This window comes from Apis mellifera, linkage group LG2 (assembly GCF_003254395.2).
Source record: "Apis mellifera strain DH4 linkage group LG2, Amel_HAv3.1, whole genome shotgun sequence".
Lineage (NCBI taxonomy): Eukaryota > Metazoa > Arthropoda > Insecta > Hymenoptera > Apidae > Apis > Apis mellifera.
Window position 1 is genome coordinate 6,341,678 of NC_037639.1, and position 25,071 is coordinate 6,366,748.

General features: G+C 23.2%; 1 protein-coding gene across 2 annotated transcripts; it reads right to left on the bottom strand.

Annotated features, from left to right (window-relative positions):
• Positions 1-1,656: 1,656 nt before the first annotated feature.
• LOC411349 (sphingosine kinase 2) lies at positions 1,657-24,956 on the bottom strand. 2 transcript variants are annotated; one of them, XM_394823.7, is made up of 7 exons: positions 23,903-24,956; positions 10,131-10,482; positions 6,306-6,674; positions 4,523-4,773; positions 4,070-4,165; positions 3,160-3,299; positions 1,657-2,257 (listed from the first exon to the last, which is right to left on the bottom strand). In XM_394823.7, the coding sequence occupies exons 1-7, from the start codon at positions 24,453-24,455 to the stop codon at positions 2,069-2,071; spliced, it is 1,950 nt and encodes a 649-aa protein (XP_394823.3). In that variant the 5' UTR covers positions 24,456-24,956; the 3' UTR covers positions 1,657-2,068. The 2 variants fall into 2 exon arrangements, with proteins under 2 accessions (XP_394823.3, XP_006561187.1); XM_006561124.3 differs by lacking the exons at positions 1,657-2,257; positions 3,160-3,299; positions 4,070-4,165 and adding an exon at positions 4,253-4,320.
• Positions 24,957-25,071: the final 115 nt, after the last annotated feature.

Sequence of the window (25,071 nt, forward strand, 5' to 3'; positions counted from 1 at the left end):
ATTTTTCGCATATTATCTGTTAATTAACATGATATGTTCTTATGTGTAACAAAATATTAGTTAATATAATATAATATCCCGAAAAAAATATCTTGTGAGTAAGGCCAAAAAATAATAACTGTGCGTTTTGAACTGAAAGATTGACATATTTTTTTTAATCTAAAATATAGCTAAAATACAGCTATAATATTTGAGCACTATTAAATTAATACTATATCATCGATATTTAGACCGCTCCAATAACAGCCTGGTCTAAAATGCTTACAAGCTTAAAAAATTAAGATTTTTATACAAAATTGTTCAAAATTAATTCTCTTGTGCTTATAATGGAAGTCATAATGATACATTAATTCTATACAATTATTTTAAGAAATACATCATTAAAAGAATAAATGAGAGATACACCTAATCATCGAGTTACTTACTACTTATATCTTTAGAACATCAATATAATTGAAAATGGAAGTATATCTTATTTTGCTCTAAAAAAAAAGATATATTATATCGAGATGTTCTTTCTTTAATAAAATAAAAAATAACAAATATAGTAAATCTGAAAATTAAAAATTAGTTTATCAAATAATTCTTTTTAATAAAGCAAATATAAAATAAAAATTTTTTCAATTATATATTAAAACAAAATCTTTATTATTTAAACTTTTATTATATGAATACAATATTTTTTTATAAAAATATATTGTTTCTTATTAAATTTATTATGAAGGAAATAATAATAAAATAGAAAAATCTATTAACAAACATATTATTCTAGTAACAAACTAACAATAATAAAAAAAAAAAAAAGAATTCAACAGCTTTAAAAAAAATCATGTTATATATTAATTCATAAGAATTCTAATATATAATGTTTACGAAATTATTATAAAGTATTTATTAGAATTTTAAACGAATTTTAAAAAATTAATAAATACATATTAACACAGATATAAATTATTTATTTTACAATAATTAATAAATTTAAAAAATTATTTTTAACATGAATATTAATTTAAATTTGTATGTAATTTATCAATTTATTATCAATTAATTACGTAAATCGAGGATTAAATGCATATATATATTACTTTACCAATATGTTATTAAGCTCAACAATACTATTTGCTAACTAGTATAAAGCTTATGTAATGTTTTACACTACATACTCATACACTACATTGTGCGTTATATAGAAAACAGTCCAAAAAGGTACAAATTAGGCTAATGAATGAAATTAAAAATCTCTAGTTAATCACTATTATTACGAAATGGTTCAACAATCATTTTTTTTTAATTTTTAGACGCTTTAATTCTTTATTTAAAAAAAAATTAACCAAATAAAAATAAAAGTTAAATAATTAATGGTATCTATGATTTTTTTTGAAGACATAGAAAGGAATGTTAAATGATTCTCCAATCATTTAATGAACTTTCAAATAATTTTTCTTGAGAAAAAGAAAACATGAATTTTTCAAATTTTAATCTTCATTAAATGCGTTTTATTTATGAGATGCAATCAGGAATGTAATTGTAAATGCATCAGGAATATTTAAATTTTTATCACGATCATAATATAATAGTATAATTCTATTGACTTTAATCACTGGTATAAATTATTTTGAATACTTGCTTTGAAATATCGAAATAAATTAAAATAAATAAAAAGCAAGATTCACATTTATTATCAGTTCATAATTTTTATACGTAAAACACGTCTATAAAATTTCATAGGATAGTATTGGATTATCCCGCATAGACAATAAATCTCTATGAAGTAACAAGTTGAGCTTATATAAACTATGGTTGCATTGATCTTAATTTATACGACATTTTTTTCGTATACATTTGATGGAATGATTTAACTTCATAATCTAGAATATATACACCTACCATAATCCTCTGAGCTAAAAATCGTACTTACGTATCGCGAATAAGAATATATTAATACAGTATTGTCACCAGGACCATGCTACCATAACATATATTGTATATCTTATTGAACTTAAGGTTCTAAGATTGTACCATTTGATTTCCATTGCTAACTCTGTACGAATTGTAATGCTAATTTGTATCAAGGAGACATTACCGTAGCTAAAGACGGGAATATCTCTGCTTGTAAAGGTCCATAATCTACTCTTTCTCCATCTACCGTAATATATCCATTGACTCCTTCTTCTGGTTCTATTCGAAATGCCTTTACTGGTATCATGTCAATCCCAGAACGCGTTACGTGGGAACCATTACTTAAGCCCAACAGGAACTAAGAAACATAATAAATAATTAAAAAAATTTTTAATTATCTTGAATGTACTTTACATCTCTAATTTAATTTTAATTTAATTATAATATTTATAAATTTCTGATTTTTCTGCTAATAGAAATTAGAATATTTTAATTTTATCTTATTTTATATTATATTTGGATTTCTTTTTTTCCGATGAAATTATTTAACTTAAAATTTAAAGTTTCAATATTTCAATATATTATTATATTTAGAATTATTTTAAATTGAGTGCGATCATAATTATTTAAATCGAATAGTTAATTTGATAATAACTTGATAAATTCCTAAAACAATTCAATCATGTACATTTCTTACTTATCGTTAAGTTAAATTATGCTATCAAAAAACTCATAAATCACTATAAATTGAAAAATGCATTTAGTTCTAAATTAACTGCTGTCAAAATCGTGAAATGTAACTGAATTTCAAAACTGCAAGTTTTTTGGCAATTTAATTCAATTATTTATATTTAATAATAATGTATATAATAGTGTATATTATGTAATGTATATTATATACATAATAGAAATTATGTATATAATAGTCATAAACGAAAAGAATGATATAAATGAGTTTAAATTTTATGAAATCTTTTTCAATTCATTAATAATTTATTTAATTTATTTTTATTTAATTTAATTTATTTATTTATAATTAATATTCATATTTTGTTCGTAATTCAAATATTTTCAATTTTTTTTATAACTTACTTCTATATAAATTATCTTAAAATCAATTATTTTCATTGATATATATTTCTTAATGATTATTGTATATAAATACTTTAATGAACAAATAGATCAAAGGAATTAATTTATTTTGTTAATAACTAAATCAATATTTATGCCGGAAATATTATTTTTAATTATACTATTTACCTGAAGCAAATTGGCTCGAGTAATTCCGGCTTTCACTATCATGAGCCAAATAATACCGTCCGCCAATTTGGCACGAGGTGCAAAGAAATAATCCTGGCCCAAATGAGATTGATATGCGGCATGGACCATAACAAACTCTCCTGAAATTGAAAGCACAAATAAGATTCATTAGATCACAATCAATATTTGATATCTATTGAATTTGATATAATAATCTTATTTAATTAAAAATAATATAAAAAGAATATCATATCAATTAAAACAAAATATTTTTTTGCAAATTCTTTTGTTTTGAGTTATATTTATATCGATATTTTTATATTCTTATTCACAAACTAATACATAATCATGAGCAAATATGAATCATTCTAAGCAATATTATTTGCATCTGTCCTTATTATTTTTTTAATAGGAAGCAAGTATAGCAACATTTACTTCCTACTAACATTTATCATCATTTAATATCACAGGAAATAAAGTTTTATATTAATTTAATAATAAGATGCAAGGTGTATACAGACTATTTAAAAAATTAATTAACATACATCTATTTTATCTATTTTATTATTAACGAGAATTCATAATTTGATTTCATATGTATATACATATTCTATAAATTTAACTATTTCTAATAATTTCAAAAGGAATTATTGATAAATGGATTTATTTTTATGAAAATGTACAAAATGCAGATATAAAATATGTGTACAAATATATATAAAATATTTAAAATAAAATAATTATTATATTAATATTAAAAGAAATTTCTAGATATATTCATAAAATTTATTTACAAACATCAAATAAATTCTAAAGAAAACTATATTAATGATACAATTTTTAAATTATTAAATATTTTATTAAATATTAAAATCTTTTAAATAATCGTATAGCGATTTTACATACTTACCCTGTATTTGTGTCCAGGAACTTGATACTTCTGAAGTTAGAGCCGGTAATCTCGATGAGGGACCATACATAACTTGACTGTTGCTGTCTTTTGTATCTTAATAATACATAGATTATTATTTAATTTGTATAACAATGCCCAATAAAATCAATTTTACAAGAAATAATTACTTTATAAATACTTTCAACAATTTTCCGATTAACATATTTTTGAATAATTAAAAAGTGGATCAATTTGTTTATTTCTTCTTCCTATATAAAAATTATATAATGATTTTCGTATAAAATAAATTTGTAACGTTAAAATAAATAAGATAATAAGATATATAATAACATCAAAATAAATAATTAAATTAAATAAATAAATGATAAAATAATTAATAATACACAATAAGAAAAATATATATTTCGTGGAGATATCAAAATTATATTAATATACAAGTTGAGGACTTACCAATATTCTCATTATCGGGTTCGTCAACACTATGGTAACTAGAAATTGAACCTGTACTAAAATAAGTCGATTTCGCAGATGTCGCAGAATAAAAACTGTCTAGCCTTTGTCTTCTCTCAATTTCCGTTTCCAGGGTAATATTTTCGCTTATTATTTCGTTATCATCGTAAATATCGGACGATCCATCCAAAATAGCAGGATCTCCATCGAGCGTATCGTGAAAACTCTTTGATTCACTGATTTTACTGTATCTAAATAATGTGAGAAAAATAAATATTTTATAAAAATATATTTTTATTTATTTATAAAGTAATAATTTCTTAATAAAATTATTTTTTATTTTCAAAACATAAAAATATACATTACAAAATGTACGAAAATAAATCGTCTACTTGAAATCTTTAAATTGTAAAGTTGCCAAGAATTTATTCGTTGATGAATATAGGTCGGAAATGTAATTTTTATACTCTTTTTTCTTTATATTTATATTACATTTCTGAATTTAACGCTATGTTTCTTAATCTATTAAAAATAAATTCAATAAAAAAAAAAAATTCAATAAAATTCAATAAATTCAATAAAATAAAAGAAAAGAAAACATGATATTTTAAACGAACTACATATATTCATCATTATTTTAAATCTTTGTAAAATCTTTTCAAAATTCCACCTTGAAGTTGATTACCTTGAATTTTAGCAAATTGAAATTAGCAAAAATATATCTTGTTATTTTTGTGTATGCATACATTTTGGAAAAATTTGTAGCAATTCTTTTTTTGTCGACACGATAAAACTTATTTAGAACTTAAGGCTTGTTGTATATTTAATGAGAGATCGGATCGAATCTCATATGACGACTTTAATGTAAATTATATACATATACAGATTGTTCCGTGACATACATACATATAAGTATGCAAATTAGCAATTTATCATTGATGTTTCATTCTCCTATAGACATTTATGAAGTTAACAAGACATATGCTTCTTAAGATATTAACTATGCAACATATTAATCGATATAATTTTCTATTCTTCGGAAATATCAATTGTTTACATAAAGATATTATTATTTTAAAGAAGATGGATTTTAAGTTTCAATCTATATTGCTTATTTTATTGTTTGTATGGAAAATTAAATTTATAAATTCATTTTTATCTCAAAATAAATTTCCAAGTTATAAGTTTGCAATATAATGAATGATTTTTAGATTTGTTTTATCAATAAATTAACATTTTAGAATATTCCTTGCAAATTGAAGTTAATAACTTACAAAAATTTCTTACTTTTTTTTATATAATATAATAAATTATATTATGAATATCTAATTAATATTAAATATTCGTAAATATATGCTATTTGGCAATAAAGTCTTTATATTTCAAGTTAATCAATTAACATTTCTTTTAAACGTATCTTCTTAAACGTTCTTCTAGACTATACCTAATTACGTTTACAATTTTTGATTTTTATTGTTCAATCTATTATATCATTATATTTTTAATCCATAATCCTTTTTTAATATAATCAAGATTGCCAAATATTTATGAACAATAGTATGGATAATGAAATTAAGATTGATATAAAATTATAATTGTCAAGTTTTATGAAAAGATTTTTGTTGTTAAAATAATATATAAGTACAGTCGATATAAAATTGATGTAAATTCCTCGATATAAGATAAATTCAATTATTTTGAATGCAAAGTTTATTTCACTTCTACACAAGCAATTTTCCACATGCAAATGATCGAGATAACGCGTGACAGAACAATAACGTACCGATCTAAATCGTCGCCGCAGCTCCTTGAATGCGATATCTGCGTTTCCTTGGTGTATTCATTGTAGGCATTCCCATTACCTAAACTCTCCACGGACGGTACTTTATCGCAAGGTAAATAAGACACCTTTCCTTTGTACGTTCTCAAGCCAATCAAACGGGCGATAGTCCACACAGTGAATCTCTGACCGCCTATTGCACGTAGACGTTCGCTCTCAATGTCAATGTCAGCAAGTAAACCCCATCCAACCGATAAAAATGAAAATAGAATCTGATTTCTAGTCTCAACGCGCACCAAATCCATCTGAGCTTTCTTGAATTTTACCACGGATAATGCACTGATAAGAAGAGGATTGTAATCGTACGGTTCTCTGAAACAGATTCAATTACATATTATTTTATTGTTTTATTTTTTCTTTTTTTTTTTATTATAAATATCATGTGTTTGTGTGTTTGTGCAAATAAAATTTGAAATTTTCAAGAGATTCAGAAGAAAAGTGATAATGATTAAATGATAATATTCTCAATTTGTGAAAATTGTAAATAAAGTTATATTTTATTATTATATATTTGTTATTTTTTTAAATATTAAAGTATTAAATACTAATATTAAATATTAAAAATTCTGTTAAATGTGTGCTGTAAGTGTAATTTTATAAATTAAGAATTAATAATTTCCTCAGGAGAAATTTAAAAATTTTTTCAAGATATATTATTTAAAATAAATGCTTGTTTTCTTTATTCTTTATTCAATCTTTATTCAATGTTAGTATTAAGATGCTGTATTATTAAATAAATAATTAGAAAATTTATACTGTTGAGATCGTTATTAAATAGATACATAATTAATTTTAATCACTATGTTGGCAAAAAAATTAATATTCATTAGTTTTTAATAGTATAAACCTAATTAGTTCCATATTAATTTTAAAGACATGTTTTTTTTTCAACATTCTAAAAATATTAATCATTCATGATTCTAAAAATATTGATTTGCAAATATTTACATTATATTAAAAAAAATTTCAGAAATTCGTAATACTCATAAAAAAAGAAATTTTCTACAATCTTCTACAAAATAAAGAAAAAATTCTATTTGTAAGAATGAGCTACAAGGAATAATCGATTATTTCTATCTAAGTACACGAGGAAAATCGAACCTTTTTTTTATCTTTAAGCTATGATAATTATAATCTTGTAATGGAATTTTTTTCTTTCCATGAATGTAAATGAAAACTATCTACAGGTGTTATCGCTTCGTTTTATCCAATTGCTTTCAGTCCTGAATGTAAAATCAATATTAAATTACTTAAACCAGAAAACTTTAAAAAATCTCAATTGCAACTTTATATTTATTCTCAACTTTTTTTATCACATGATAATTTTTATTTTTCATTTGCGTTCATTCTATGTTTTTTCTATGTGGAAAATTTTTATGAAACATATAATATATATATCTATGTATAATAAATTTTTAATGAAAAAAATTGAATATCCTACGATAATTATTTTTTTTTCAATTATCATATATATATATATACATATATAATTATTAAAATATATAAAATATATAATTCATCATATTTTACCAATTATTTTATGACCAGTTCTATCGTATTATTAAAAAAGATAACGTCAAAAATGTGTTCCTGAACAATGATTCGAACGAAATTGAGCAAGCCTATTTACAACTCATTTATCTTATTATGACCAAAGAATAAAGTTTGAACAAAAAGTAAGGACACGCGTACTCGGTATAATGATCGACATGTTGTACTCGACCTCGCCAACACTTGTTTAAGACGACAAACATGCACGCGATTGAAAATACATAGTCAATATTAAAAATCTTTTCGATCATGCACATTTTATTCATTATCTAAACCTTGAATTTTTTTTGTTACTTCTATTTATCATCTCACTTGTAACTGGATATAGCAAGAATTAAATATACATAAAAAAGATACTGTATATGTGTGTTCACAAGAGCAAGTGTCAAACACATCGATATTACATGTGTTTGATAAATGATGTTTTTAGTTTTACGTGTGTATGATTGCATATTGCGTTACATAAGATATATAACGTCATACTAACTAGTCATACATATATAGAACAATATGCTCTCTTATCATAATGATAAGCCAATATAAATAACGATTATCTCGTAACATGTAATGCTTATTTCTTTTTTTTTTTTGGAGTACTAATAAAATTTAAGTATTTGATTAATCGTGCAAAAATGTGCTGATAATATTGTGAATAAACAATTATTTTCAAATTAAAATAATATTTTTATAAATATTATTATAATAACAAAAGATGAGAAAAAAAATGAAAATACGAATATTAGCAAGCTTATATTTATATATACCCGCTTGGAATGATTTAAATGTAAAAAGAAATTTTTTCTAAGTATTTCTTCAATTATTCGAGGTAATAAATGAATAGTTAACAAGAAGTGAAAAAACTCTTACATGATTCCTGAAATAGACACGAAACTCATAAATGTTCTGAGATGGAAATTTTCTATTAATTGATCCATGATATTTCATCATATTCGTAGGAAATAATATTATTATCTTGTTACATTGTATTTAATGATACTTCGAAGAATAATATTCTAATATATCGACAGACACATAATATAACATAAAAACTAAATGTAATTGATTATATGATTAAAATTATCATAATTAATAATTAAAAGCAATTTTCATAATTGTTTTATATGTCATTTTTAAAAAATAATGATAGAGTATCAGAAGTTTTTTTTATAGCGGATGAAATAAAAATAAAAATGATGGGAAAAGATAAATCGAGGATAATGAAAGCAAATTGAATTTGACGAAAAATGCAGGGGGTACGTGTAGTCTCCGGTACATTAATAAATAAATGAAAATTAGGTCGATTAATCGTTAGTTTTTGATCAAGTTATCGTATCGTTAAAAAAATGAAATTTTGTCATATATTATCATTAAATAGTAAGTTATAATTCGTAATATAACATCAAATTAATTAGGAGATTTACAACGTACTGAATTAATCATCGTACGTATAAATTTAAGCCAATTAACACGTACAAAGCTGTAATAAATTAATATAAATTTTTATTTAAAATTTTTCTTTTTTGAATTTACGCCTTATCTTGTTGTGGTGAAATTTTTTTTTATTTTAAAATTAAAAAAAATTAAAATGAACGAAATGTGCATAAACATACATGTATATACATACATACGTTCAAATTACAACTTGTCTGTCACGAAATCATACCAATTTATAAGATAAATTGGCAATAGTGATGGCTATTAAGTGATGTTATGTCGCGTACATTTGTATAATTAACCCTTTGCACTATAACAATATATTTGAACCAATATAACGTAGATTGATTCACTCGCGTACTTTCTTTAAATGAAATTGTTTATACTTTCTCTATGTGAGAAACATAGAGAACAACATTCTCATTAAAGCGTATTTATAAAATTCTTTTATATATTTAATCCCAAGAATTCTGAAATTCATACAAAACTTCAACTACATTACCGATCTTGTATAATTACATCATCAAAGAAAAATAAAAAAAGGCATATTCAAAGGCACAAAAATGATCGACAAAATGGTCTTCACGAGAATTTGGATAAGAGCAAAGATCGAAAACCCTCGAAAATCCCATTGTCCAGTGAAATTGCGCAAACGTATCTTCTGCATGCATGCAAATAAACCGAACGAGCCCGGTTGCAGACAGAAATAACGACTTCCTCGGGACGGCCGAGCCAGACACATAAAATAAATCACGGACCCGGATGATTCTAAAAGGGACTTACTGTTTAGCGTACGCGATGGATTTCGCCAAGCCATTACCGGAACCGCAGGGTATCACGCCAAGGGGTAATTCCTTCAGAGCTTTCTCCCAATCGGGCCTCTGAAAAAGTCCATTTACTACGTCGAACACTATCCCGTCGCCCCCGACCATCACGAGTCCGCTCCATTGATAGATGTCCCTCGTATGCACGAACTCGCGTGCGTAATTGGGACACTTGGTGACGTGAACCTCGTAAGGCCTCTCCGCTTCCGATAGAATCGGATGAATTCTTTTCTGGAACGTTTCTCGGCTTCTTCCCGGTCCAGATTTCGGATTCAGCAACACTAGTATCTTTCGTTGCTCGCCTGGACAAGCTGTAATCAATTTCCATTATTTTTTTTTCCCTTTCTTTCTTTTGTTTCGTACAGGTTTCAATATTACGTAGGTATATTGTGATAAGAGGGATTCTATGGGGAAAAAAATAAATCGAAAATAAAATTGGAAATAAAATTTTCAAGTAATAAGTGAAATTGTTTATCGATTAGATATGAATTAATTATTTGAGAGAAATAAGGATTTACATTGATTTATTCGAAGCTCTAATAAAAAGAAAATGTATTCTTTCTTTCTTTCGATTTATTTTTTTTACGAGACTAATCACCTGATTGGTTATCACGAATAACTTTGTATATAAAGTTGTTTTGATAATAATATAACCAAAAATTCTACAGTTTTTTGAGTTATTAATATTACAGAGGGAAGCATTGCTTATCGTTGAGTTTTGAAATCGTGAATTTCTAATTTTAGTATTTTGATGTTACGTTCTTAAACATTTGAATTTAAAGCTGTTTTTCTTGGAATCGTAATTTTTGGAGTTATTTCATTATTATAGCAAGCGTGAGATGACCAGGTAATAAAATGTTTCGAAATTTAACACGTAATCAAAAGTGTGGAAATATTGTTGATGATCTCAACGATATTATCATTGTAAAGATTTTATAATTAATATTTAAAATCTTTCTATTACGTTTTTTTTATTATCATTTACATTATATTACGTTCACTTGATAATATCTTAAAATATGGACTCGTTTATTTCTATGCAGATTTCTCGACAGTTATTTTAATTTCAAATTCATATTAATTCAAAATTGATTTTTCAATTTTTAATGATTATACTTTCAATCTTTTTATTCATTAAATCTTTTTTCTTTAAATAATTTTAAGATTTAAAAAATATATATTAATTTTATGACACAAATTTTACAATTATATAATTACAATTTTAGATTTATGTTTATTACATTCATTATTTTTCAGAAAATGTTAGAAAAATTATATATTTTTAATTTTAATTATGAACAAATTTCGAATGATCGAAAGATTTCCAAAAGATTCATTCATGTCTATAGAATGTAAAAGAATTTAGTACGTACATTTATTTCTATGTATTGATTGTAAAATATAGAAATGCAAATTTTATGACAAAACTTTAATTCGCATAATATTATATATATAAATGATATCTGGTCGAAAATGGAGAGAATTTCTACAAAGTGGGAAGTTTCTCTGGATGATTACGTGACGTGTAAAGCAACGAGCGTATTTATTCTTTGGAAGACGACGTCGCAGTCGTCGCAGCAACCCCCTTTGCAGAGATTTCTCTGCAGTTTCATCGCGTTCGATTAACATGAATAATTCTCTTAATATAAATCAATTCGTTTATTTTATCATGAAACATGGTATTCTTCGAATATTTGTCTATATTTTTTCTTTATATAGTTCTTATATAGTTTTTTGATAGTCGCAAGTTTGATACGCGATTATCGTTCGATTTATTTGTAATTTATTTATGAGGCTGAACATTCTTATAATTGATGAATGATAACTTTGATATATTTTTATAATTAAATTTAAGTTATTAAAAATCTGATTAAGATGAACAGAAAATAAAGCAAGAAAAAAATAATTGAAAATAATTCTATTCTTCATTGGAATAGAAGAATAATAAAAATTTTTTCTAACGTTAATTTTTTTTATCCTGATGAAGTATCTCATATATCTGCGATAAACAATTATCAATAATTGTGTTTTTGTTTTCTTATTTCTATCAATAATTAATTTTTTTTAATTAATTATTTTTCTATTAAATTTTATCATTTATTTATCTACAATTAGTTAAAAAAAAATAAATAATTGTCAATATTATCTTTCTTCGACATATTTTCTTTTTATCGACATTAGTGTACATATATTGACGGATATTAAAATTTAACACTGAATAAATTTCGTTTTAGAGATGAAAAACACAATATATATATATATATATAAATATCTACATATTTGTATATATTTTAATAAAAGAAAATATATTTGCATTTAAAATTTTATCGTTTTATCATATGATAAAACATTCTGATAAAATAAATTTTTTATTTTGCAATAATTGAATTTATAAGAACTTATTCTTGTAAACTTTATATAATTTCTGATGAAATGATCATACGTAATATGTGTAAAACTTAATGATTGTTTCAAGATCTCTAAATTTTTAGAACAAGGAAATCAATAGTTATTTCGATTTCCGGGAGAAAACTGGAAATAGGTTATCGAGATGACGCAAAGTATACGACTTTCAAACGTGAATGCAATTCCTTTAAAATGGACAATTTAAACAGGATCTACTTTCATTTACGTAGTAGTTATGCATCGTTAAACGCAACTAGTGAAAGTATAAGCTAACAGATATAAACCAGCAACGATAAAAGATCTGGAAGTCGAGGAGAAAAACTTTCAAAATTTGACAAACATCATTTACATTATATCATAAATCATTATGTGATTATGTTTGTACAAACACATGTCTATTCTACAATATCTTAAAAAGCATGTACTGAAAGTTACTTTATTTACATCTTAGATATGCTTTATTTCACTATATTCTTAATTAATCAATTTCACAAAGTTCAACATAAAATAATAACTGATTTAATCAACGTAAGATTTTTGACGATTCAATTATTATATATGAAATCACATAATTATTTAGAGTAAATGTCTGATAGTGACTTATTTTCGAGTGTACATGCACTTGTACTTTTTTTTATCAAAAAAGGCAGAAAGGCACTTTCGAGAAATGATAAGCACGATCAAAAAGCAAAGACAAGATAAAATTCCAATTAGGATACGAATATTACATTGTTATCAAAAAGAAATATATATATATATATATATTTCATATATTCACATATATTTCAAATATATAAATATATATTTATTTTAAGATAAATCAATTTTATTTTTATCAAACTCAAACTTCTTATCTGAAGAACAACAAATCGACAAGTTTTCGTTCAAGTAGATGACAACAAATATTTGATAAGCAATGAGGAAATAGTAATGGTCAAACCGTGTAATCAACCACCCTGTAATCAGCGATATTATATGGGTCATTTTGTATTAATTTGGCTGACACACATACACAGCTACTTGAGAAAAATGTCAAAACACTTCTGGCGACGCGAAGACGCGACACACGCTCGACCCAATTGTTCTTTCCGTCTCGTGTACACGCGGTTTGGCACATCCGATCCATGTCCACGTCATTGATAAGATTGAAAATAACATTTTTATACGTCGAAAAAATGATATACGAGGAATAATCGCGAGAATAGTAGAGCTAAAGTTAAAATGTGCGGCTATAAATGCGTTATTGGGGAAACAATTTGGAAACGAGATCGGTCGGATGCTGTGAAACTTTTATCATCTCTCGATCTTGAACCATTGACTGCGGTCAAGTTTAAGTTACGACTGGTCGAAAGTGTTATTTCGGATCCTGAAAGCTATTCTTCTTCTCGCGTCATATCTCGTGCGGTGGGAAAGAGGCTATGAGTGGCTGGAAATGTTTTTACCCCTTGGATGTTTCGAAGAGCCAACATCTTATTTCATTCCGGTATTAATATAGATAAAACTACATATTAAAAATTACATCAAAAAAATTTACGAATATTTTAATTCAAATTATTTTTCTATACAATAATTAAATAATTAAAAAACTGAAAAACTTTTTCTAATCCCTCTTGAGGATATATTTACTTTCATTATAAAATAAAATAAATTTGTAATAATTTAATTGCTCAAATATTAAATTTAAATATTTTTCATAATCATTGCCTATATTATAAATAAATATACGAATCTTTACGAAAAGGATATTATGAATACTATCAAGATTCTGGAGGGACAAATAGTATTTGAATAAAGGTAATACCTTCATTTAAAATATGTACATATCTTAAAAGAGAAATATAAAATGTAAAATGATTTTTTATTTAAAAAAAAAAAAAAAATGAAGATCACTTGTAAGATAAATATTCTATTCCCCATTTTCGTAATTACCATGTAAATAGTCGTTTCAATATTGCAATAACGACGGATGTATATTAAAGGTTGTCGTCTTTGTAGCGTATAGAAATTAGGATTCTGCAAGTGCTTGGGCGTGCAGAATATTCAAGTAATACGCACTGTGGATACGTTCGTTTGCGGGGGTGAGTACCTTTAAGGGGTGAACGATGCGTGACGAGTGAAAGTTTACAGAGAGATTTTAAGAAACATATGAAACGTAGCGTGTTTAACGAATTCAAGAAATCCACTTCAATATGGGAATTTATGTATCTATTATTATATCTTACAAAAAGTTATTTGATATATTTAGCACATAAATTCGCATATTTTTATACAATTATAAAATTACTTTTATACAAAATAAAATAGAATTCATAAGAGTATGTATGAATTTTATTTGATTGATATTTGTATGATTGATATTTTTTTACGAATATATACAAAATTGTATATTATATTATATAAAATATAAATCTAATTTAATATTTATTTTGTATATTTTAAAATAATTTAAAAATATTTTTAGAAACTTTTTATGTTGAAAAATATTAACATATTGAAATATGTGCTTATCATGTTATATCTTAATGTTTTATTTTAATATGATATAATGTTATTTGAATAAGATGTATGACAATATGTATAGCAATTAATTGAGTATAAAAATAATATGAGATAATGTGTTACACGAATGAATCTTCAAAAACTTTATTAAAAAATTAAAACGATGAAATAAGAAGAAAATGATAATGATTTTATCCTGATATAATATTATATAGCAAAGTACTATACAAACAAAGATTTCTAAAAGTTTTAATTAAAAAATTATAACATAAACATGGAACGTGAGCGAAATATAAATACTCATATTCATAATATAATACATAATATAAGAATTAAGAATGGATATATGATGTTTACGTTATGTGTTAATTAGACTTTCTAAACGACTGTTACGCTTGTGGAATAAATTCAATGGTAAGTTGATGTTTATTATCGACAAAAGCGAATAACTCTTTGAAAAATATATAAGATAAAGATATTATTAAATTTCTTTGATAAACTATTTGTTCTTTGATATATTTATTCATCGCATTAAACATAATATGACACAATGATATGAAATTTAAATTTATTTCACACGTGAATTCTTATATATATTATATTCAAATCAATCCATATTTCTTCATATTTTTATTATATCTATTAATAAATATATGATGCAATTTTAGCCTTATTTAGTAAAGTTTATACTTTGCTGGATAATGCATCAGTGCCGTGATATGTATACTCGAGGTTACTTCCAAAAACTGATATGAATTATTGAACTGCATCGATTTCAAAGGACTTTGTCAAAAGAGGTGCAGAGTAGGTGGACGGTTATTTTCGTCAATCTACGATAAATCAGAGTGTGACGTAAACGGAATTCATAGCTATAGTGCAACGTATTTATTACGAGGCCTCGACTTTTAACGAACAAACGACCGAGCATTAAAAAGCGGCGACGAAAATGTGCATTTAAAAATCGATAACTTTTACAACCGTTCTCTTGATAAAAAAGAATTAAAAGAAAAAAAAAAGAAAAAAAAAAGAAAAAAAAAGTTGATGTAAAAAACGTTTTTTTTCAATATATATTCTCAAAAACGTAATTTTCCATTCAATTCATTTTTTCCTTCGTATTTCAGTCCAAATAAAATCATCTCTTCTTGCGGATTGCGAGCTTCCGTCGCAGAACATCATTCTACGGAAATTTAGCTTGGAAACTGGTTGAACATTGTCATGTACGATAAATCTCTTTCTTCTCTAACCAATATCGATTAACAACAAAGAGATATATGTATATGTAAGTTAATTCGAAGTAAAAGGAAAATTTCTGGATAAAAACAGGTGTTTTGATAAGCAATAATATTTGAAATATTGTCTGATCTATCGATTTATAGTACAAAAGATGAAAAGAAAATTTCTTTTATTTTTCAGATGAAATATGAATAAATCAAATGATTGTTTCCATATTATTCAATGAACAAAAGATATTCAATAATTCGATATAAAATATTTCTTGAAAAAAATATTTAGCAATCTTATTGATAAAGATAAATGATGATGAAATTCATAATAAAATACCATTTATCTTAATCCTCGTTTCAAAAAATTTGTATTTTTATAATTTGATTGATGAAAATCCATCATTATCCATCAATAGAGCTTTGTGAAAATGCAACTGATTGTTGAATTCCTAATGCTATACGTAAGATTTTGTATTGAAACATTTATAGAGAGATTTAGTCAGTGCAAATAGAAGTAGTAGAAATCTATAAGATAATTCATAATAATTATTAACTAAAAAATTTTATAATGAAACAATGTTATAATAATTCAGTCATCACCGCTAGATCTTATACCAAAAAGTTTGCAATAATCTGATTGCTATAGATAAATAATAATGATATATTGTTGCATTTACTCATAGTAGTGAATTATCGACCTTAGCAGAGACTTTGTACTCGTATACGTGTTACAATAGAATGTTTTGCAACATGCAATATCAAACAATATACTACATGCATATTCTAGTACTGTGAAACTCTTTTGTTTGTAAATTAGTCACCGAAAGAATATGTTAATAACGTGAGAAGTCATTTTATTTATATCAAATATTTAAGGTTTAAATATTAAATAAAAAAAAAGAGGAAAAAAACGAATAGATTGACATGTCAATTAACCTCCTTTGTTCATTAGGTCATAGTTATAACGTTGAATTGTTTCATTAGCATGCGTTGTGCAAGTATCTTAATTTTACCGTAAAAAGATATAGTTATTATTTAATCGTTATTTTATGACATGATCATTCAAAATAACACTTCAAAAACAATGATATTTCAAACAAGAAATTAAAATAAATAATTTGATCGAAACATTGTGCCTTGAAAAAAACAATTTATATTTTTATAATTTAAAATTTTAGATTTTAAACCTATATTTTAATATATAAAATACATTTAAAATTCAAAAGATAATTTAATTTTTTTCTTTATATGTATATTAACTATATATTAAGTGAATATACATATATAAATATGCAAATATATGTATATATATAATTATATAATTAAACGAACAAATAAAAAATATTTGATTTAAATGATTAATGAATTACTAGTTGAAAACATAATTATTGTAAATATCAAAGTTCACCTCACTTTGTTACATCCACGATAATTTTTTTGTTTTGGAAATAAATGGTATTAAATTTTTAAATTATGAGCGAATTATGCGACTATTCAGATATAAATTTTTTGCTTAAAAATATTTTTCAAGTATTCATATTGTATAATATAAATAAAACAAAAGTATATAAAATTATTATTTAGAATAATATTATAACTTGTTTTAAATTAATATTAAAAAATGTTAATATTTAATAATTATTTATTTATGCACTTCTTTTATAATTATAGTGTCAATATAAATTATAAATAAAATTATAATTATTATAAATAATATCAATTAAATTGGAATGTTAATAGCATTGTAATTGACATTACTTATGATATTAATTATATTTATGATATTTATATATACATAGTTTGCGACACTATTTATTCTTTAATTACTATTATGAATATATTTAAATTTTTCATTTCAAAATAATCAAAATAATTAAGAATGTTACTTTTATTTGTAAAAGTGATTTTTAAATAAAAATATCTTTTATTAAATAATATGACATAAAAAAATGCGTAAAAGAAATCTGAAATGTAAAAGAGAGAATCGATTTATTAGTCACATAATTCTCACTATTCCACAGGTTGGCGGTGTTATTAAAGAGACAAAGTTTTGGCACTGATGCAACAATATCTTGGAATTGGTTACCTTTGAAACTCTGAATAGTAATAATCTTACAGCAGGTTAATAAATTACTTGTTCTATACTTAAATTCATTGAATATATATTATATATATTTTGAAAAGAATCTCTTTTATTTATCATAATTAAATATTCAATATTTATATTTATAATAATTAATTTTGAATTATTACATATAATGTTCATATAATCACTCAAGTAAAAAAATTAAATAACATTGAATTATAGCATTGATAGTTGAATTTTTCCATCCAAGATTTAATTCATTCTTTAATACATAAAAATATATTTTCATTTGAAATATATTGTAACATATATGATTACATGATGCTTCAACTATGTTATGCAATTGGAAATGAGTAATGCATCAAGGTATATACCACAATACTCGTAATCGTGGCTCGAACAACAATTACTAGTAAATACTAATTACTTAAAATAACATTTCGCGAAATAATTATTTGTCAAGATATACGTAAAAAGAATAGATAAACAAATGGTAAATACATGTATTTATGTGCTCATATATTCTTCTTCCGGCAAAGGAAAAAAAATATTTATTAACATCATGAATTTTCATAAATTGAAAATTCTACTTATGTAAATAATATTTCTTAAACACTCATAATTTCTTTTTCTTTTTTTAATACTAACCATATATTATTTTAAATTTTGATTGTATATATTTTAAAATATTTAATAATTTAACGTAAATAATAATTTAACAATTATTAATAAGAAATAACAATTTAACATTTTAATTAATTTTCTATTCGCGAATAAAAATTTCTTTCAGTTCTTTCTTGAAAAGTAGACATTCAATTAAAAAAAAAAATTCATAAATATATATCTTCAGCTCAAAAATTTTAAAACACTTCCACTTTTATTGAAATTTATTGAATATTTAAAATTATAAATTTTATAATTATGAATTGATATTTTTTTTAAACAAAATTATTAATTCTAGAATATCATATAAGTAGTAGATTTTTAACACATAGTACTTTTTAAGTATTTACTAATATGAAAAGACATTTTATCTTTTATTTAAATATATATTGCTATTCAATATATAAGATCATAAAATAAATATCAACTATATAGTGAAATAATTAATAGATTTATATAGTTATTATATAAAATTAAATAATATTTTTTTATATCTTTTACGATTATATCTTTATATCTTATCTTTATATCTTTTTCGATTATTTAATTTCTTCAGTTTTTAGAAAACTGTATTTCTATATTTCATATTTTACACCTTAAATTTACACTTGTTCCAATGTATGAATAAATTCCAAAGCAAATTGTCGTGCAAATTCTATACAATTAAAAGTTTTCTCTCTCAAATAGATGAATAAACGTTACATGAATTCAAAGTGAATCGTATTGCAGATATTAAAAATATTTAACAAATCTCTCTTGAAATATTAAACAATGGAATCTGATTATATATTACAATTGATAAAATGTTTACCAATCTCAGATATTGGAAACAATAATATTTCGTTCTTTTTTATTTTGTTTATACACGTATTGATTATGGATTATTGATTAAAATGCATATGTTGATAACATTCGAAAGAAAAATTTTAGACATTGAATTATAATAAGTTGAAAGCATAAAGTAAAATATTAAAGTAAAATATTAAAAAAAATTTTAAGTTTTTCACGTTTAAAAGATTAATTATTATAAACAAAATTTTATGTATTCTCTTAGATTTTTTAATTTCATTTGTTATATAAATTCGAAATTTTTTGAATCATATTTCAAATTTTCAACATTTAATGATGTAAAATGCACATAAAATGAATGTATCATATTTTGAATTACTGCTCGTAACTTGAGTATATTATTATCTTGAACATATGTACGAGAACTATAAAAATATGTAGGAATATATATATATATATATATATTTTATAAAATTCTATATAATATTGCAAATTATATGTAATTTATATATATACTAATAAATTATTAGAATAAATTAATTTATTGATAATTTTTATAAGATAGTTTTTTTCCATGTATTATTATCAGATATTCTTAGAATGTTATGAACATGTACGCCAATAAAAAATGAAATTACAATTGTATGTAATTCAGTTAGCCATGAAAATAAACGATAACACTTTTAATAATTGAAATATTATCTGGAATTCTTGAAATTTTGATTTTCACAAACGAATATAAATAATATGTTCATCACAAATGTACAATGTAACTGAAATACAATAATTGAAGACAAATAATTTAAAAGTTTAGAAAGTGTTAATAATAAAAGAAAAATTTGTATTATAATATTTTAACTTCATTAATTATGAAAAAAAAAATTATATCAAATATATACAATAAAAGAAGAAAACAAGTAAAATAGCAAAAATGAATTAATAAGAAGAAATGAGATGTTAAAGGAAGCTGTAGTAAGAATATTATGTACATCTAGAAGATTATAATGACATTATTTAATATTACCTCGTTTAAAACTGTGCTTTTCAAGATTATAATTCACGCGCAACGCTTATTACTATCATATTGTTGCATGGTTTTATATAACTATAATGATTGAAATTGTTGTCGAATGAAAAATATCGATATCTAATAAAAAAATTAGTATCTAATAATTGTTTAATTACATAATAATAAATGCATTAACATGTCTTATTTTTTTTATGATCTTATCATTGCACAAAGATACTAAAAAATATTTTATCGATATCCAATGAATTATTTATCTAATGATTTTAATGCTTTTTAACTATGATAATTAATTTAAAATTAATTAAAATTATAATTTCAAAATAATTTTTATATAAAAATAAAAAAATAATAATAAAAAATATATAATGACGGCATAAGTTTTTACTTCTAATGAGATAATGTATATTATTTAAATATTCTAAAATAAATATTTACCTATTATTATCTTAATAATAATATTTTAATATAGATGAATATGAATTATATATATATATATATATAAGATATCTTTAAATGATTGATTTTTTCCTTATATCTGTTACATTATTAACTTTTTTTATAATTTCTACTATTAATTATTTAACATCTATATTTAGCATCAATTTTTAAAAATATTCAATAATTAAAAAAAAAAGAAAATGTTAAAAAAATATATAACAACAATAAATTTCAATTTTTATTTCTAATAAGAATGATAATTTTTCCTTTCCAGAAAGATTCAAATTTTAATAATAAATTCCTGAAATACGTAAAAAGAAAAAAGAAGAAAAAAAGAGAACACTTCTGAATCATACTGTTAATTTATATATTTTTTGTATTTAATAATATTATTATTATTATAATGAATCATTTGTGATACAAATATATTTATAACTCAGGAATAAACACGTAAAAGAAATTTATCAAAATACGCTTTATCGAATACTTTGTCAAGTGAATCATCTTTAATTAATAAAGATAGAAATGAAGTATTAAATAGATTAGAAAACTTTTGTAGAAATGTGTTGACCGATATTTCGAAAATACAATGCGAGAACGATATTCGAAAAGTTTGAAGCAAAAAGAAAAGAAGTTTAAATTGTTCAAGAATTATGACTCGGAAACGGAGAATAATGATTTTTCTGCATTGCTCAGCTGCAAACATTGCAATGTGAAATGTCTATAAGGAAAAAATCAAAGGATTATATAAGTAATTATATTGTTCTTCATTGTATAACATTTCAAAAATAAGAGATATAAAAAAGCAATATTTGTAAAAATTAGAAAAAAAAGAAACAATTTTTTTTACAATAATTATAATTTAGTAATAAAGAATATATTTATATTTATATATTATATTCTTTTAAATTAGAAATTCTATTGTAAAAAAAATAGTTGATATTCGAAAAATTTAAAATAATTTAAAATAATTGAAAATTAATTTTTCGAAAATTATTCATAAAAACATGATTTTTATATTTATTTCAATTCTAATCGTAAATGTTCTACGATGTTATGGATATTCTTCTATATTACGATATTCTTTTATATTATGGAATAGATTAATGAAAAAAAATTGAATAATTAAATTTAACTGCAGTTATAATTATAAAATATCCACATACATTTCTCGATATAATTAGAATATTTAATTTTCGAAAAACGAAACAAAAAATTTCTGACATAAATTGTTTTCTAAATATTAATTTTCGATTTTATATTATTTTTAATATGTTAATTGATAATTTCATATTTATTTAAATGTTTAAATTGCTTTGAATCTAATTATTCACTTGTTTTTTCAATTTTCCGAGATGCAAATAATTTTTTACCAATGCAACGTATTTTCAATGTTGTAATATATCTTTTATGTTTCAGGAATATATGCAAATGTTGAAACAAATACAGAGAAATATATGTACGTAATATGAATTTTTTATTTTCATTTAATTATAATAATAATTATATAATAAACGGGATGAAAGAATGTATCTTTCTTTCTTTTTTTTCGATAAAAATTTTTCATTGAAAGTATTTTTTATTCGATTAAGAAATTAAAAATAACGTGAATTTAATTTTTTTAAATTTTTAATTTTTTAAATCGATTTGAAATAAAGATTAAATTCTAAATAAACGAGATTAATTAAATTTAAAATAAAAATTTTTCAATTTAAAATATTTATTATAATTTATTAATTTGTATTAAATTATAATCTAATTTATAATTTATTATTTATAAAACGAATACATATAAAATTTTCATTTTTTATAATTAATGATATATATAAATTTTGAAATTTTTTTTAAAAATAAGCGAAAAACTTTAATGGAAGAAACATAAACTTTTCTTATACATTAATATTTTCTAATGTATAATTAAGGAAACTTTCCGTAATTTCTTTTAGTCATGCAATTGTTTCTCTTGAATTTTAGATGAATTAATCATTATGAAAATTCATACGTAATATATAATACGATGAATTTCTTTGTTTATTTTAATATCAGTGAAAAATTATGTAATTTTTTGTTTAAAAAAATAATAAACTTCTAGAAAGAAAAAATGATACAAAAAAGAAAAGATACATATAAAGATATTTTTTTAAATTTACTTCATTAATGTATGAAGTAAACTTACTAAAAATAGCGATGTGTAAATTAAAACACTTCACATTTTAAATACACATTACTTAGGCATATTTAAGTAAAGAATTATTGTCATTTAACCTGCATATATTAATATTATATACATATAAATATATAACATAATATATTTTAATATAATATTTTTATCATATAATATTATATTTTTATTATTTATATGTTATATGATAAATATATAATTTTTTAATAAAAAAAATTAAATTTTAATAAATCTTTTTCACGTTTATCTTTTCATAATATCTAGCATTGATTACCTAATATCGTATCTTATACATCATACATATTATTTCGTAATATTAGAAAAAGAAATAAAATGTAATCGATGGATTGTGCAATTTATCAAATTGCTATGTGATCGTCTTGTTACAATGAAAAAAGAAAAAATTTGAACTCACCACTAATCAACGACTCAAGATTCTCGTGGCTCGGACTCATAAAACTTTTAGGCACAGGCACACCAACAATGAGACATTTTATAGCTAATCGCCACCTGCTTGCTTCTCGTAGATTATCTTCATATTTGTCAAAACTGCGGAACCGTAGCGTGATCGTTGTCCTTTCTCGTCTCTTAACACCTTTCATGCGTGCTTTTTTCAATGTGTAAGCATAGATATAAAGATAGGCCGAGGTATCGAACTCATCATAACATTGATATGCTTCTGCAGACTCGACTAGCTTGAATTGAGATCTCGAAGTACCTGGCCCACAAACACAGCTTCCCGCGCTTTTACGTTTCGAACGCATACATCTACACCCTATTATGTCGTTTAGAACGATCGTTTCAACCTTCGTCGTACCATTATTGTCTTTCTCTAGGCTAAGACCCTTTTCTGTTAGTCTCACCTTGTAGTAAGTGTTTTTTTTTGATGTAACGTAAAAGGTTTCTTCGAGAAGAGTAGAATGTATTTGACCACTGTCCTCCATGACACGCTGATCACTGTTTTTCATTCAATAATAAACACAAATTACACTGATAATCGTTCCATAAGATCATTATCATAATAATTAAGGCACTTGATAAACACTTTGATAAAGTTCCTTTTTCTGCCACTACAAAATATTGTTGCTTCATATGATTCCATCTAAGGAAGGGTATTGATAATCATTCAACTGACTTAATTTTTACTTATTGTTTCTATCATTTTGCCAAGCATTTCTTTGTCATTTAATTATTCAACCTATCGTGTTACGAATTTAACGAAACACGTGCATTTTCCGACTAATTTATTTCGAACATTATCCTTATTAAAGGATTTGTTTTGCAAAATATTTAAGTCATATTCGCATGTATTGAAATTTTTTCTGAATCACTTATGATAATCGAAAGAATTCTGTTATATTGACGTATAATTAAAAAAAATTATTTCATCACTACTTTAGTTACTTCTGTACTCGTATGCATTCAACATCGAACTGTTTCGAACACACCGAAGTCACGGCATACACTGTTTATGTGAAACTTGAGATCAGACAGACCAATTGCTGGAACACCATCAGCGCTATCTTGTGTGAAAAAATTATACTTTTCTATAAACATATTTTTCGTAATGTAGAAAAATATAAA